The sequence below is a fragment of the Triticum aestivum genome, chromosome 7D, assembly GCF_018294505.1.
Source record: "Triticum aestivum cultivar Chinese Spring chromosome 7D, IWGSC CS RefSeq v2.1, whole genome shotgun sequence".
NCBI lineage: Eukaryota > Viridiplantae > Streptophyta > Magnoliopsida > Poales > Poaceae > Triticum > Triticum aestivum.
Window position 1 is genome coordinate 19,260,828 of NC_057814.1, and position 15,437 is coordinate 19,276,264.

Here is a 15,437-nt window from a genome sequence, read left to right on the forward strand (position 1 = left end):
AGGTAATACCCTACTTCCTGCTTGATTGATCTTGATGATATGAGTATTACAAGAGTTGATCTACCACGAGATCGTAGAGGCTAAACCCTAGAAGCTAGCCTATGGTATGATTGTTCTTGTCCTACGGACTAAACCCTCCGGTTTATATAGACATTGGAGGGGGCTAGGGTTACACAGAGTCGGTTACAAGGGAGGAGATCTACATATCCGTATTGCCAAGCTTGCCTTCCACGCCAAGGAGAGTCCCATCCGGACACGAGACGAAGTCTTCAATCTTGTATCTTCATAGTCCAACAGTCCGAACAAAGGATATAGTCCGGCTGTCCGAGGACCCCCTAATCCAGGACTCCCTCAGTAGCCCCTGAACCAGGCTTCAATGACGATGAGTCCGGCGCGCAGATTGTCTTCGGCATTGCAAGGCGGGTTCCTCCTCCGAATACTCCATAGAAGATTTTGAACACAAGGATAGTTTCCGGTCTGCAAAACAAATTCCACATTCCACCGTAGAGAGAATAATATTTCCACAAATCTAATCTGCTGACAGCTTTTCATAACGTGACGTTCTGCCGTGGTCTGGTCATGATGAACCATTTTTTCGAGCCTGCCACTGCACGTGTTGCGAGGCGGTTTTATTGGCATGTCCTGTCGAAGCAGAGATCGTGTCCCTCTTTTCACGGGATTCTCATCAATACGGGTGCGGGTAACCCAACCGCGCCATCAATTACGGCGCTTGGGGGATAAGCAGTTTTACCGGGAAAGTGGGGAGGCGCGGAATACCTGCTGCCTTTATAAGGGGATAAGAACACCCATTCATACCCACGCTTTCCTCTTCCCGGTCCATTCCCCTCCGCCTGAGCTCTAGCACCCAAGCGTTCGTCTCTTCTGCCCACAAAGGCCTTCCGAAAATGTCCGGATCCGGAGCAGGAGGCAAGTGGATGGCCTCTACCGTCCGGGGGAAGGATATCAAAAAGCTTCAGGAGGCCGGGTATCTGGCCAAGAAAATCGGCCACCGTCTCCCGACGGTGGGACAGATCGTCCCTACTCCGGAACCCCACGAGAGGGTTGTATTCCTCCCTCACTTTGTCCGCGGGCTAGGGTTTCCCCTCCACCCGTTTGTTCGCGGCATCATGTATTACTATGGGATCGATCTTCACGATCTGTCCCCTAATTCCTTCCTCAACATCTCGACATTCATTGTCGTGTGCGAGGATTTTCTCCGCATCTCGCCACACTTCGGCTTATGGCTGAAGATCTTTAATGTGAAGCCCAAGGTAGTGGGCGGTGAGCACGCCGAGTGCGGGGGCGCTATGATGAGCAAGATGCCCATGGCCAACAGGCACCTTTAACGATTCTGTCAAGGAGTGGCAACAGCAGTAGTTTTACACCACTGAGCCGCGTGGCACGGAATTGGCCGCTACTCCCGAGTTTCGATCCGGTGCCCCCCTGCGGCTTACATCCTGGGTCAAGAAGGGCCTGAACGGGTCCTCGTCCGACGAACTGTCGGTGCTCCAGACGCGCGTTAAAGATATGGGAGACAAGAACATTGAACTTGTCAATGTAGTCCAGGTGATGTTAGTTCGTCGGATCCTGCCTTGTCAACACCGGACTTGCAATCTATGGGAATTCGATCCAGCCAGGCACCAAACCTTACGAGAGCTTTTTGGCTCCTCGCACAAGGACATCTGGAAGGTGCTTTTCAAGTCCAGCAAATCATGGCCGGACTCCGCCGAGGACCGCGGGTACCAACTGTCCCGCCCTGCAAGTTCGGTAAGTCATCATACTTTTCATCCGCATAACCCAAAGGAAGCGCTTAACGTGTTTTCTACAATCTCCCAGGGCTGGACGAAGAAGGCGGAGCAGATCCATTGTCCGGCCCCGCTGCCCGAAGAACCGGCCGTCCCACTTCTGACGAAGATGCTGGTCCCGGCGCCTTACAAGGTGCCGGAGAAGACGGCCGAGAAGAAGGCCAAAAAGACCCGGGGAGGTCTTCGTCGCCGCGGCACTTCGGACACAATATCCGAAGGCTCTGATGCCCGTTCCGCCTCCGAAGAGGACGAGGAGGAGGAGGAAGATGAAACCCCTACGGGAGGAAGAAAGAAGAGGACGGCCTCCGTACACTTGGAGGCCGAGCCGCCCAAAAGGGGAAAGGCTCCTCTTTCGGAGGAGTCCATTGCCGCCGACAGCGGCCCGGCGTGGGATCCCAGGGCCCAGCCCCTGGTGAACTCATGAGTATACAAAATCTGAGTACATCTATGCGTCCAGGCTCGTCGTGGCATGGTATTTTAACCTGAGCCATATTTTTTGTAGTCCGGCGAGGTCCCGTACCAAACAATCCTCATCAGAGGATTGGCTGAGCTCGGATGCTATGGAGAGCGGGACGCCCCCAAAGGCCCCTTCCTCCGAACAGGTGGATAACACCGAGGCTTCGTCCCAGAAGGACCCCGGCCAAGGAGGAGAGGGGAAGACCGCGAAGGCGGTTCCTGGAGGTCAAACTTCAGGGGCCGGACACATGGGGGAGAAAATTCCCATGGGAGCTGATGGCAGGGACCATCTGGAATTCGGCTCCCAGCCGGATACAGCTCCGGAGACCAATACGGCTCCAGAGTCAGGCAGGCACCTCTCTCAGCTGGAGGGGACATGCCTATTCCACCGGCAACCTCTGTCCAACCAGAGGTGTCGGATGCTTTGTTGGTGGCACTGAAGAGCGCCTCCATCGTCAATGAACACCGTGCCCTTATGGGTGCGGTGATTGAGAAGATTAAGTCTGCTAAGAGTGGACTGAATGGAGCCTGTATCGGCCTTATAAAAGGTTTTGAGGTATGTTTTATGAGGTTTCGAAGAGTGTCATGGTATGGATAGTAGCCCCTGATACACTGTTCGGTGAAAGAAAGAACCGGACAGAGGATCAAATTTATGTTCGCAGTAAGACTCATTGAATGACATTTATTTCTGTTCTGTTATAAGCAGGCATCTGTAGCGGCTGCTGCCTCTCATACTGCGGAGATCTCTGGACTGAATCAAAGTCTGCAGCGGGCCAAAGAAGAACTTGGCCAATTGAAAATGCAGTTGGGAGATAAACAAGGTATGCACAAATCTTGTTTGCGTTTATTGCGAATGAATTTGCAGTATGATGAAATAAGCTTCATGATTTGTGCTAGGGATGGTGACCGAAGTCGAGGCTCTTAAAAAGGCTGTGGCCGAGGCCGAGAAAAAGGTAGCCACAGAGCAGGCTCTTCGCGAGAAGCACGAGGCCAGGGTTATTAAAGTTGAGCAGGAGCTGCAAGAGGCCGTGAGGAAATGCGAGACCTTGGAGCGGAGTTTAACGGAGAAAGAACCGAACTCGCCAAGGCGCATCAGGCCACGAGCGATGCCCGGGGGGAAACCCAAAGCACCCTGCAGGGGATCCAAGAGGCGAGGAAGATCGCGGCGGGTAAGGCTTTTTCCCTATAAAGCAAGTTTTTGAGGAGAATATTATGTTTCTAATTTTGAAATCGGATTTCTCCAGGGGTGTTTGCGGAGCTGCCCCGTAGTATATCGGATGCCGCCCAATTCTACCGGGCCGAAGAAAGGAACACTGCGGATAAGCTTTCCTGGTCGCAGTATTTGGCGCCGAATTATCCGGTGCCTTTTGCCGATCAACTGAAACAGCTGATCGAACTGCATAAGGCGGCCGAATTAGCCATGAAGGATTTGATTATCCGGCTATGGCCCACCGAGTCGATTCCAAGCAGCTACTTCGGGCTCGTGAAGCGGCTTGTAAATGCTTTCCCTCGACTTGACGTCATCAAGCGGTCGGTCTGCATAGAAGGTGCGCGAATGGCCTTCGCCCGTGCAAAGGTGCACTAGGGGAAGATGGATGCTGAGAAGCTGATGACCGAAGGGCCGCCAGAGGGGAAGGAGCACCGCAAGCCCGAATTATATTATGAAAGTGTCCTTAAAGGATCCTACCTTGCAGCGGAGCTATGCACCAAGGACATTATATTTCCATGAATGCAAATCATGTTGTCCTTTGTAATGCTTAAACAAGGTCATTTATATTATTTATTGCTTGTTATATAAAAGTTTATCCTCCTGCGCGGCCGTTTTATATATTAATCCTGAGAGTTGGCCAGTCGTCGGCTTCTGCCCCCACGTAAGAAGTACGGGGGTGTTCGGGATAAATCTGATCACTCTTTATCCCAGTTTTGGGTCCTTCGAAGGAGGTATTCAGCACATCGAACCAGGCAATCGGACTATAAGGCTTTATCACTCTCACTTAGCCATAGGAGCTTTAGGAAGGTAGGCGTAGCCCCTGGTGTTCGGAAGACCGCACGGGGGGCTCTATAAGCACCTGATCGGAAGAAAAACCGATCCATCGCACGCTGCATTGGTTATGGCATTATGCGGAAGACATCCTTACAGATTTTGTAACCACTCGAACAGTTGACCAGCTCTCGCCGTATCATGACAGTCAGTTTTCGGCTTTCTCTACTGAGGTGCTCGTCCGGAAGAACCGGGACACAATCGCAGTAGTTCTCCCAGTGCTACCTTAGCCGATATAGCGGAACGTAAGGTACCAAAACATGGGAGCCGGGCAAACCCAACTATTGACCCAAGACATGATTCGGAGCTGATGCATATAATGCTATAGGTTCGGGGTGCCGAACTTCCGCGAAGGTGTTCGGACTTTATTGTCGTGTTATGGGTAAAACGAAGCCCCTGGCATATTTTAAGGCATATCGCTGTATACGGATGCCACTTGACAAAAGAATTTCAATAAGAAATAACAGCAGGTAAGCGTCATGTAAATCCACATGTTGTATTTAAATAGTACGTCTATGCGTATGAGTACAGCTAATGTGATAAAAAAAGGAATATGACCGCGGAACCTGCTGAGACCGGGGGGGAGAAGCTGAGTGCGCATCCGGAGTTTAGCCGGATGGTCATTACGGAGAATGTCTAAGGATTCCCTTGCGCGTTCAAGCTGCCTCCGTATCGCCCGTCCTGGTCTGCGCAAAGGTGAACCTGCGAAGGAAATGTAAGAAATGTTTGCGTGCCGGAGAGCGGTTGAGCCGCCGGGTGCGGCCTGTCCTGGCCTTCGCCGGAGCATTTAATCGAGCTCTGGACGAGTCGGGCTATCCTTCCGCGAAGTAGTTCGGAGTCCCTTGACGGTGTCCGGGAGCCGGGACATCGACTCGAGGTTCGGCTGCCAGGTGCTGCTCGTTGCTTCTGCTGTTAAGGCGGTGGTGTACTTGTTGGTGCCGAGGGAAAGTTCGGCCTTGCCATTAACCGTGATGACGCCGCGTGGACCGGGCATCTTGAGCTTACGGTAGGCATAATGTGGCACCGCGTTGAATCGAGCGAACGCGGTTCGTCCTAGCAGTGCCTGATAATCACTGCGGAAAGGGACGATTTCGAAGATTAACTCTTCGGTACGGTAATTTTCTGGTGATCCGAAGACTACCTCAAGGGCAATGGAGCCTGTACAGCTGGCTTCCACACCTGGTATAATGCCTCTGAAAGTGGCTTTAGTGGGTCTGATCGCCGAATGATCGATGCCCATCTTGCGCACTGTGTCCTGGTAAAGCAGATTTAGACTGCTGCCTCCGTCCATAAGGACTCGTGTGAGGTGAAACCCGTCAATTATTGGGTCGAGGACTAGTGCGGCTCGATTGCCCTGATTGGCGTTAACCGGACGATCCGTGCGGTTGAAGGTGACTGGCCCTAGTTTATATTGTGGGACGACTAGTTCCGTTAAGTCGGCATCCCTAAGGGTGCGTATCCGGTCCGAGTTTGGAATTTGAGTGGTGTTTACCACATTCACCGATTGAATATGCGGGGGGAATTTCTTTTGCCCTCCTGTGTTCGGTGATCTGGGCTCTTCGCCGCCATCATCGCTTTGAGACCCCCATTCTCCGTTTTTGGCGCCTGCCCTGCCGGCTTGTTTGAAGACCCAGCATTCTCTGTTGGTATGGGTGGCTGGCGTTCCTAGGGTGCCATGAATTTGGCATTGGCGATCGAGTATGCGGTCCAGACTGGATGGACCCGAATTTTTATTTTTGAGTGGCCCTTTCCGCTGACCGGTCTTTGAGCCCCTAAACCCGGCATTAACCGCCGTCTCTTTGGCGTTTTCATCATATTTGCGGCACTTGTGTTTGTTGCGTCGTGGTTTGCCGTTGCTATCCCTGGCCTCTGATGTGCCAGGTTTGCTTGCTGTATTGTTACTACGAGCCAACCAGCTATCTTCGCCCGCGCAAAAGCGGGTCATAAGTGTCGTGAGGGCTGCCATGGATTTTGGCTTCTCTTGGCCGAGGTGCCGGGCGAGCCATTCGTCACGGATGTTATGCTTAAATGCCGCTAAGGCCTCTGCATCCGGACAGTCGACAATTTGGTTCTTCTTAGTTAGGAACCGGGTCCAGAATTTCCTGGCCGATTCCCCTGGCTGCTGAGTTATATGACTTAAATCGTCAGCATCCAGCGGTCGCACATAAGTGCCCTGGAAATTGTCCAGGAATGCATCTGCCAGGCTCTCCCAACTTCCGATGGAGTTTGCCGGCAAGCTGTTGAGCCAATGCCGAGCCGGCCCTTTGAGTTTTAGCAGGAGATACTTGATGGCATGTAAATCATCCCCGCAGGCCATGTGAATGTGGAGGAAGAAGTCTTCTATCCATACCGCGGGGTCTGTAGTACCATCATATGATTCAATGTTTACGGGTTTAAACCCTTCTGGGAATTTGTGATCCATTACTTCATCGGTGAAGCATAGGGGGTGTGCGGCGCCTCTGTGCCGGGCTATATCACGACGCAGTTCATACGAGTCTTGTCTGCTGTATTCGGCCCGACCGGATTTGCTTTTAGTATATCCGGCGTGACGGTCATCGTCCCGCGTTGGGGCGCGCCCCCGTGATCCGTAGATCAATCTTGCATGTCCTGCTTTGTTTTCCAATGCGTCTCGCAGGTCCCGCGTGTTGCCCCGGGCCTTGGTATTTTTGTTTGAATGGCGGCAGGGTGCGGGCTGGACTTCGGGCTGGTATGCCCCTCTGTCTCGGCCACGAGGTGGTCGATCGGCCGCATCATACGCTGGTGATGTAGGTTTCAATGCTTCCTCCTCGAGTTGGGGTAGCAACCTGCGCTTTGGGTAACTCTTGGTTGGGCGCTCGAGTTCGTATTCCTCGGCCGCCAGGACTTCAGTCCATCTATCCGCTAGCAGATCTTGATCAGCTCGAAGCTGTTGTTGCTTTTTCTTCAGGCTGTTTGCTGTGGCTATAAGCCGTCGCTTGAAGCGCTCCTGCTCGACGGGATCCTCAGGCACGATAAATTCTTCGTCGCCGAGGCTCACTTCGTCTTCGGAGAGAGGCATGTAATTATCATCCTCTGATTCTCCGTCTGCTGCCTGTTCTGGAGGGCTAGCTTGTTCATCCTCCCGCTCGAGGTCTGGCTGGAGGGGATTGTCGTCGTCTTCGGCACTATCCGGAGCGTTATTGTCTCTTGTGCCGGTATCGCTGCTTTTGCTATGGCGGACTTAGAGCGGCGCCGCTGACGTCGGTGCTTGGATTGCTGCTTGGAGGGATTATCCTCCGTTGTCTTATCGCCATCGCCTTCTTTGGGGGTGTCCACCATGTATATATCATATGATAAGGTGGCAATCCAGCGCCCTGTGGGCGGTGGTTCCTGTTCGTCTCCTGCATCGTCGTCCATACCGTCGATGTCTTCGGAGCCGAAATCGAGCATGTCGGTTAAATCATCGACAGTGGCTACTAAGTGGGTGGTGGGTGGGGAGCGAATTTCTTCGTCGTCCGCATCCCATTCTAGCCGGACATAGTTCGGCCAAGGTTCTCCTGACAAGGAGAGAGACCTTAATGAATTTAGCACATCGCCAAAAGGCGAGTGCTGAAAGATATCCGCGGAGGTGAACTCCATGATCGGCGCCCAATCAGATTCGATAGGCATGGACGCAGGCGGTTTGGGGCCTGTGGCCGAGGATGAATCCGAGGATCTGGCGACACAGGTCTCATAGGAGGTGAAGTCAGTATTCGGCTCTATCGCCACTTAGTGTGTGACCTCCGAGGCGGGGTCCATCCACCCGTCCTCGGACGGCGTAATCGACTCCGGATCTAGGGCCGGAGTAGGCATAGGTGTGATCTCCCGAACACCGTCCGGCGGCAGAGCTAAGTCGTGCTCGTCGTGACTGTGCGGCGCACCTGACATGTGCTCGAATCCATCGAAGATCAAGTCTCTGCGGATATCGGCTGTATAGTTCAAGTTTCCAAACCTGACCTGATGGCCAGGGGCGTAGCTCTCGATCTGCTCTAGATGGCCAAGCGAGTTGGCCCGCAGTGCGAAGCCGCCGAACACGAAGATCTGTCCGGGGAGGAAAACCTTACCCTGGATCGCATCGTTGCCGATGATCGAAGGGGCAATCAAACCTTGTGGTGACGGCACAGTGGAACTCTCAATGAAAGCACCAATGTCGGTGTCAAAACCGGCGGATCTCGGGTAGGGGGTCCCGAACTGTGCGTCTAAGGCGGATGGTAACAGGAGGCGGGGGACACGATGTTTACCCAGGTTCGGGCCCTCTCGATGGAGGTAATACCCTACTTCCTGCTTGATTGATCTTGATGATATGAGTATTACAAGAGTTGATCTACCACGAGATCGTAGAGGCTAAACCCTAGAAGCTAGCCTATGGTATGATTGTTCTTGTCCTACGGACCAAACCCTCCGGTTTATATAGACACTGGAGGGGGCTAGGGTTACACAGAGTCGGTTACAAGGGAGTAGATCTACATATCCGTATTGCCAAGCTTGCCTTCCACGCCAAGGAGAGTCCCATCCGGACACGGGACGAAGTCTTCAATCTTGTATCTTCATAGTCCAACAGTCCGGACAAAGGATATAGTCCGGCTGTCCGAGGACCCCCTAATCCAGGACTCCCTCACCCCCCCCCCCCCCCAAGGATCCCCTAATCCAGGACTCCCTCAACCCCCCCCCCCCAAGCCCAATCCAAATTGGGTGGGGGCCGCCCCCCCCCCTCCTTCCCCCTTCCTTCCTCTCCTAATCCAACTAGGGAAGGGGGGAAACCTACTCTCGGTGGGAGTAGGACTCCCTTGGGGCGCGCCATAGGAGGGTCGGCCCTCCCCCTCCTCCACTCCTTTATATACGGAGGAGGGGGGCACCCCTTGGACACACAAGTTGATCATTTATCTCTTAGCCGTGTGCGGTGCCCCCCTCCACCATAATCCACCTCGGTCATATCGTTGCAGTGCTTAGGCGAAGCCCTGCGCCAGTAGCTTCATCATCACCGTCATCACGCTGTCGTGCTGACGAAGCTCTCCCTCGACACTCAGCTGGATCGAGAGTTCGTGGGACGTCACCGAGCCGAACGTGTGCAGATCGCTGAGGTGCCGTACTTTCGATACTAGGATCGGTCGGATCGTGAAGACGTACGACTACATCAACCGCGTTGTCATAACGCTTCTGTTTACGGTCTACGAGGGTACATGGACTACAACTCTCCCCTCTCGTTGCTATGCATCACCATGGTCTTGCGTGTGTGTAGGAAATTTTTGAAATTACTACGTTCCCCAACAGGGGAGTTCTGTTGGCACGACGGTGTGGTGACGGTGAACGGTGATGGTGATATGATCCGCGTAGGGCTTCGCCTAAACACCACGACGCTATGACCGGAGGCGTAAACTGTGGAGGGGGCACCGCACACGGCTAAGAGAATAACTGTTGTGCCTTCGGGGTGCCCCCCGCCCCCGTATATAAAGGAGGGGAGGAGGAGGAGGCCGGCCAGGGGGCGCACGCCATGGGAGGGGAGCCCCCCCCCTTCCTTTCTTTCAGCAGAGGGAAAGGAAGGAGAGTGAGAGGGAGAGGAAAGGGGGTCGTGCCCCCTCCTCCTTGTCCTATTCGGACTCCCTAGGAGGGGGCGCGCGCCACACCCCCCTCCCCCCCCCCCCCGCGGGCTTTCCTCTCTCTCCCTTAGGCCCATGAAGGCCCAACACTTCCCTGGGGAGTTCCGGTAACCCTTCGGTACTCCGGAAAAATACCTGAATCACTCGGAACTATTCCGATGTCCGAATACTACCTTCCAATATATGAATCTTTACCTCTCGACCATTTCAAGACTCTTCGTCATGTCCGTGATCTCATCTGGGACTCCGAACAAACTTCGGTCACCAAAACACATAACTCATAATACAAATCATCATCGAACATTAAGCGTGCGGACCCTACGGGTTCGAGAACTATGTATACATGACCGAGACACATCTCCGGTCAATAACCAATAGCGGAACCTGGATGCTCATATTGGTTCCTACATATTCTACGAAGATCTTTATCGGTCAAACCGCATAACAACATACGTCCTTCCCTTTGTCATCGATATGTTACTTGCCCGAGATTCGATCGTTGGTATCCTCATACCTAGTTCAATCTCATTACCGGAAAGTCTCTTTACTCGTTCCGTAATGCCATCATCCCGTAACTAACTCATTAGTCACATTGCTTGCAAGGCTTACAGCGATGAGTATTACCGAGAGGGCCCAGAGATACCTCTCCGATACATGGAGTGACAAATCCTAATCTCGATCTATGCCAACCCAACATACACCTTCGGAGACACCTGTAGAGCATCTTTATAATCACCCAGTTAGGTTGTGACGTTTGATAGCACACAAGGTATTCCCCCGGTATTCGGGAGTTGCACAATCTCATAGTCAGAGGAATATGTATAAGTCATGAAGAAAGCAATAACAATAAAACTTAACGATCATTATGCTAAGCTAACGGATGGGTCTTGTCCATCACATCATTCTCTAATGATGTGATCCCATTCATCAAATGACAACACATGTCTATGGTCAGGAAACTTAACCATCTTTGATTAACGAGCTAGTCAAGTAGAGGCATACTAGGGGCACTCTGTTTTGTCTATGTATTCACGCATGTACTAAGTTTCCGGTTAATACAATTCTAGCATGAATATAAACATTTATCATGATATAAGGAAATATAAATAACAACTTTATTATTGCCTCTAGGGCATATTTCCTTCACCAGGACCGTCCATTGGACAGAACTTCAGAATGATCGAGGCAAAGGTCGTGATTACTATGATTCTTCAAAGGTTCTCCTTCTCCTTATCCCCTAGGTACATCCATGTCTCGATGGACGTGGTCACTCTATTACCCAAGTTTGGTCTTCCCATGATCCTCAAGAGGCTAGAGATGTACAGATAGACGTATGTGTTGGGTGTAACACACTGTTTTGTATTTATTTGACTAGGCTATAGTTTATGTAATCGATATGTTTACATAAGCTTTATCAACTCTTGTGTTGGGCTTGGAAAACCCCATAAGTTCAACTTCATCGATGTTGCTATATGATTGGTTTTCAATAACTTCCATGCCAGAATCACTGTCATCAATGGTTCTAGTGATTTTATTCTTCTCAATCAGGTTGTAGCATGTGTTCCTGATGCTCACGTCTTCAAGTTATGATTTGAAATCATGGATGGGCTGGCTACTCGATGGTGGTATTTATGCTTCATCATCTTCCGTGACAACATTTGACTTGCCACGTGCCACATGTATTCACCAAGGTAGCATGCTTTATTTTGATAAAAACCAAGGTAGCATGTGTATTTCTCATTCATTGCTTCAGCGGCCACCTTTAGTAGCATGTCTTTATCCCTCATTCAATTTCACTCGGCATGGATATATCAAACGGCTAAGCACGTCAAACTTAGATATATGAAAAATATGAAGCAACTTAGGTTTGCGAAACCATACAAAATAATACATAGTGCAATCTCCCCGCAAAAAAAAAACATAGTGCAATCAAAACCTCGCCAAGCAACCATGCTTGGTATTTAATATTTTTATTTTCCAGTATGGCAACAAACAGAAATTATCCGGAACTAACATTGGATAAACAAGGCCCTCAATTGTTGTTATATATAGTACAAATTAAATTAGGAAGGCAACTGGCTGCTGCATGTTGGGTTGCATGGATACTCGCAATCGATCTCTTTTACCCTTTGGCCTCTGCTGAAGTGCCAATCTCCAACAGCTTGTGAGATCGTCTAATCGGCAGAATGAAAAGCAGAAGATATCAATTCGAACTATAAACATGTATATGTTTCATCAAAAAATAACTTCATAAATAATGGTGTGTGATGAATATTTTACATCCTAGATATCGAGTTACTTGATTTAAACACACCCATAAAGAAGAGTCTACCTTATTTCCAAGCCTTGGGGAAATTGGTGAATCCCATGAGATTTTAAATGGTGTTTGGCAGTGGGTAAAGCACGAATCAATGAACAATCCCCACTCCTCCTTATCTTGGACGACTTTCAGATCACCCACCATTGTTTTCCTGAATCCTAGATATAGAACGCTGTTCAGAGAACACGAAAGGTAGTATTCCTACCCGATGCTAGAGAAAAGATGCACCAACCATGAAGGACTTCAATTTGTGTGGAATCACAGTCTCGGATGTTAGCCTTGCAGGTCAACCATGAATTTTCGGGAGAGGATTCATCTGGTACTAGTACATTTTGTATCTACAGATCATCAAGGAGCATGTATAAATATATAGCTAATTAGAACTTTTAGTCTAGACAGATGCATGCTTACAAGATGAATATAAGGAATTCATAAATATAAGGATCAATTGACACTTAATTACCTGCCAAGAGTCATATCCAGAGTTGAGAATAAAAGTGGGGGTGTTGATGCTCTTAATAAGCTCAGAAGGAAAGAAACACTAGGGACATACATTAAGTACGTCAGCAAATGATTCTTTTCAATTACTAGTGAGCAAGATACAATAAAATCTGTGTGTGCAAGAAAATCAAAGTAAACAATGGTTCGGGACTTCTAACTGCGTACATCCAGTGGTTCCATCTTAGCGAGGCAGTCCTTGGGCAAAACTTTGCTAACATTCTGAAAGAAATTCATCAGCAAGAAAAGACTCAGTGACAAACTGACAATGCATGAATGTTGGCATAAGTAGTAAACCACATATAAAGATAAAAAATAATAAAGGTTTTACATATCACATTACAGCCTTTTTATTAAAAAATGCAACACAAATTAGAAGAGGGCTAAACAAAAGGCTAGATCAATCATAGACTAAGAAATGTTTCTTTTTGGTTTAAAGTAGTTGTCTCCCAAGCAGCTCACCTGGAGGTGAACAACCCCATTGTACACGGACCGGAAAAACCTTTCTCCGTCTATATTCTTTCTGCCGGAGAAAGGTAATTAGCACGTAAAAAATGTAAAGTGGAATATCTAGTGACCAATACTTGTTTAGTTTTAAGAGTATTCTTACTTGTCAAGAAAAAATCCAGCATCAGAAAAGCATTTAACTGCAACCTTCCGAGGAAAACGTGCACTAAAATCATCACAGTGCAGTAGTGTGGCTAAACCACCAGAAGAACAACCTGCAAGGAGGGCCTGATCGAGGATGATATTTCACATAGTCAATTATCATTCAAGAATCGCAACAAATATATGCTTCTTGGTAGCTTAAAACACTATAAAATTGGAATATTAGTCAATTGTTGTAATGTATGACCTGTTTAGCATTAGCAAGTCCTTTCTCCATCAGTTCGTCAATGATCGCTTCCCAAATGCGCAACCCTCTGAAGAATAGCCTGTTTCCATCCTAATAACCCCATCCATTAAATAACAGAACAATACAACATATCATTGTAATTCAGAAAATAAGTAAACAATGGAATATCAAACGAGAGCACAAAAAGAAAATAGCCCTACCTGATCTTCGTACTCAGCATCCCCAGAAAATGACGCCCCATCACAATACCGCACGAAAACTTTATTCCAGTTGTAGAAATCTAATTGATAATCCTGTAAGTAATCAGAACTAGTGCAAGGCCGGCCAAGATAGGTAGGTGGCCATTAAGAAATGGAACTCAGGCCGATTAAAAGCTTTGATCAATAAAACTATGTAAGAACAACAGAACATTGCAGATTACCAGAATTTTGGCTCTGGTCGTTGCTGAAAATCCCAGCAAGCTGCACCGCTTCCATAAAGTTAGATGAACCAAGCGCAGATTTTGTGTGCTTCGAACAAGCCTCAACGGTGCTGCACCACCCTCCTCCCTGGGAAACACCGAATTTACTGGTTGGAAATAGATGACATATTTCTACCTTTTGCGTGGTGTTTAATTAGTAAGCGACGTTTACCATCATTGGTGTGGATATGCGAATGAAAAGTACACCCAGTAAATTTGTATTAGCTGGTGGTTAAACATGGATAAAATTAATTTCACGCACTCTAGGTGGTCATGAATTTTAAATTTTGAACCGAGGTGTGAAGCAACTAGCAGTCATAAGAAACAATATGAATGATGGTAACCTCTAGATAGACGAGCCAGCTGTGAGATCCGGAGCCGAAGCCTCTCTCCAATTGGTAAGCCGGCGGGCTTCCATCCAAGCACACTGAAATGTGTATATGGGATTGGGATCACAGTTCACAGCGCCAATACATATGCAAGTGTAATAAGCAGCCATTATACATGGAAATCAGTGGATATGTGAATGATTTTCTTCCCCTACACCTCTCTTATAACATGATTTTGCTTTGCATAAGAAATCGCTAAAATTTAGAGAGGTCTGTCGAAGCAAAACTAAACTTCGGAAGAAGCTAACTGATTCAAGTTCGCGGCTGATGCTAGCTCTCATGTGAATACATGATACTATGCGTACCTGCGCCCTTCTCTGCCGCGCCGGCGAGGAGGGTTAGCTCTGGCGGCCGTCCCACGGTGGTCGGCGGTGAGGACCAAACAAGAGGGCACATCATCACGGAGGCCAGGAGAAGGAGAAGAAGCACCAAGCAACCAGGTCGACACTGGAGGAGCTGCTCGGTCGCCATGGCCGTCCCGGTCGCCGGTGTGGTCAATCAGAGACTACTGGCTCGATCTGCAATCTAATCCTTGCTATGCTGAACATACAAACAAACGACGCAGCAATTTCTATTAGTCTATGACCTACCGGCCAGTGGCTGGCATGCATGTTACAGTAACATGCATATGGCCTCGATCGTCGATGGCATCCCATGACAACGTACATATTCCCATGAGATTTCAAGGAATCTCTCGTACAATGTGTAACCAACCCCTTTTTAAAAAATGATCCCATGAACCAGCTGACTTCTCTTTACAAAATAAACGAATCTGGGCCATACTCTAATCCTAATTAATTATATAGTACACATGCCTTAATCGTAGTTAATGCAATAATTTGTTTTCCATGATTAACTAATGCAATAATTGTGTGATTGCTTCGCTCATACGCAAGGATACCCAGCCGCTAGGGTTTCTCATACCTCCCGCTGGCAGTCTACCTCGTTTCCTGTGGCCTTAGGACCATGTAGACGTGGTGGATTCTGACCCTTGCCGGTGGGAGGGCTCTGTTTTGGG

At 49.2% G+C, this 15,437-nt stretch overlaps 1 protein-coding gene across 1 annotated transcript; it reads right to left on the reverse strand.

Annotated features, from left to right (window-relative positions):
- Positions 1-11,837: 11,837 nt before the first annotated feature.
- Positions 11,838-15,017, reverse strand: LOC123168753 (pectin acetylesterase 5-like). Its single transcript, XM_044586620.1, has 12 exons — positions 14,725-15,017; positions 14,375-14,457; positions 13,992-14,118; positions 13,771-13,850; positions 13,571-13,660; positions 13,325-13,449; positions 13,177-13,237; positions 12,883-12,936; positions 12,680-12,757; positions 12,449-12,554; positions 12,229-12,374; positions 11,838-12,070 (listed from the first exon to the last, which is right to left on the reverse strand). Exons 1-12 carry the CDS (start codon positions 14,888-14,890, stop codon positions 11,960-11,962), a joined length of 1,227 nt encoding a protein of 408 aa, XP_044442555.1. The 5' UTR covers positions 14,891-15,017; the 3' UTR covers positions 11,838-11,959.
- Between the last annotated feature and the right edge of the window lie 420 nt (positions 15,018-15,437).

Coding starts and splice junctions, on each gene's coding strand:
- LOC123168753 (XM_044586620.1), bottom strand. CDS start 14,890: ATGGCGACCGAGCAGCTCCTCCAGTGTCGACCTGGTTGCTTGGTGCTT. Junction 13,661..13,770: donor ATGCTGAGTACGAAGATCAG/GTAGGGCTATTT, acceptor TGGGGTTATTAG/GATGGAAACAGGCTATTCTT. Junction 12,375..12,448: donor ACAAATTGAAGTCCTTCATG/GTTGGTGCATCT, acceptor TTCTATATCTAG/GATTCAGGAAAACAATGGTG.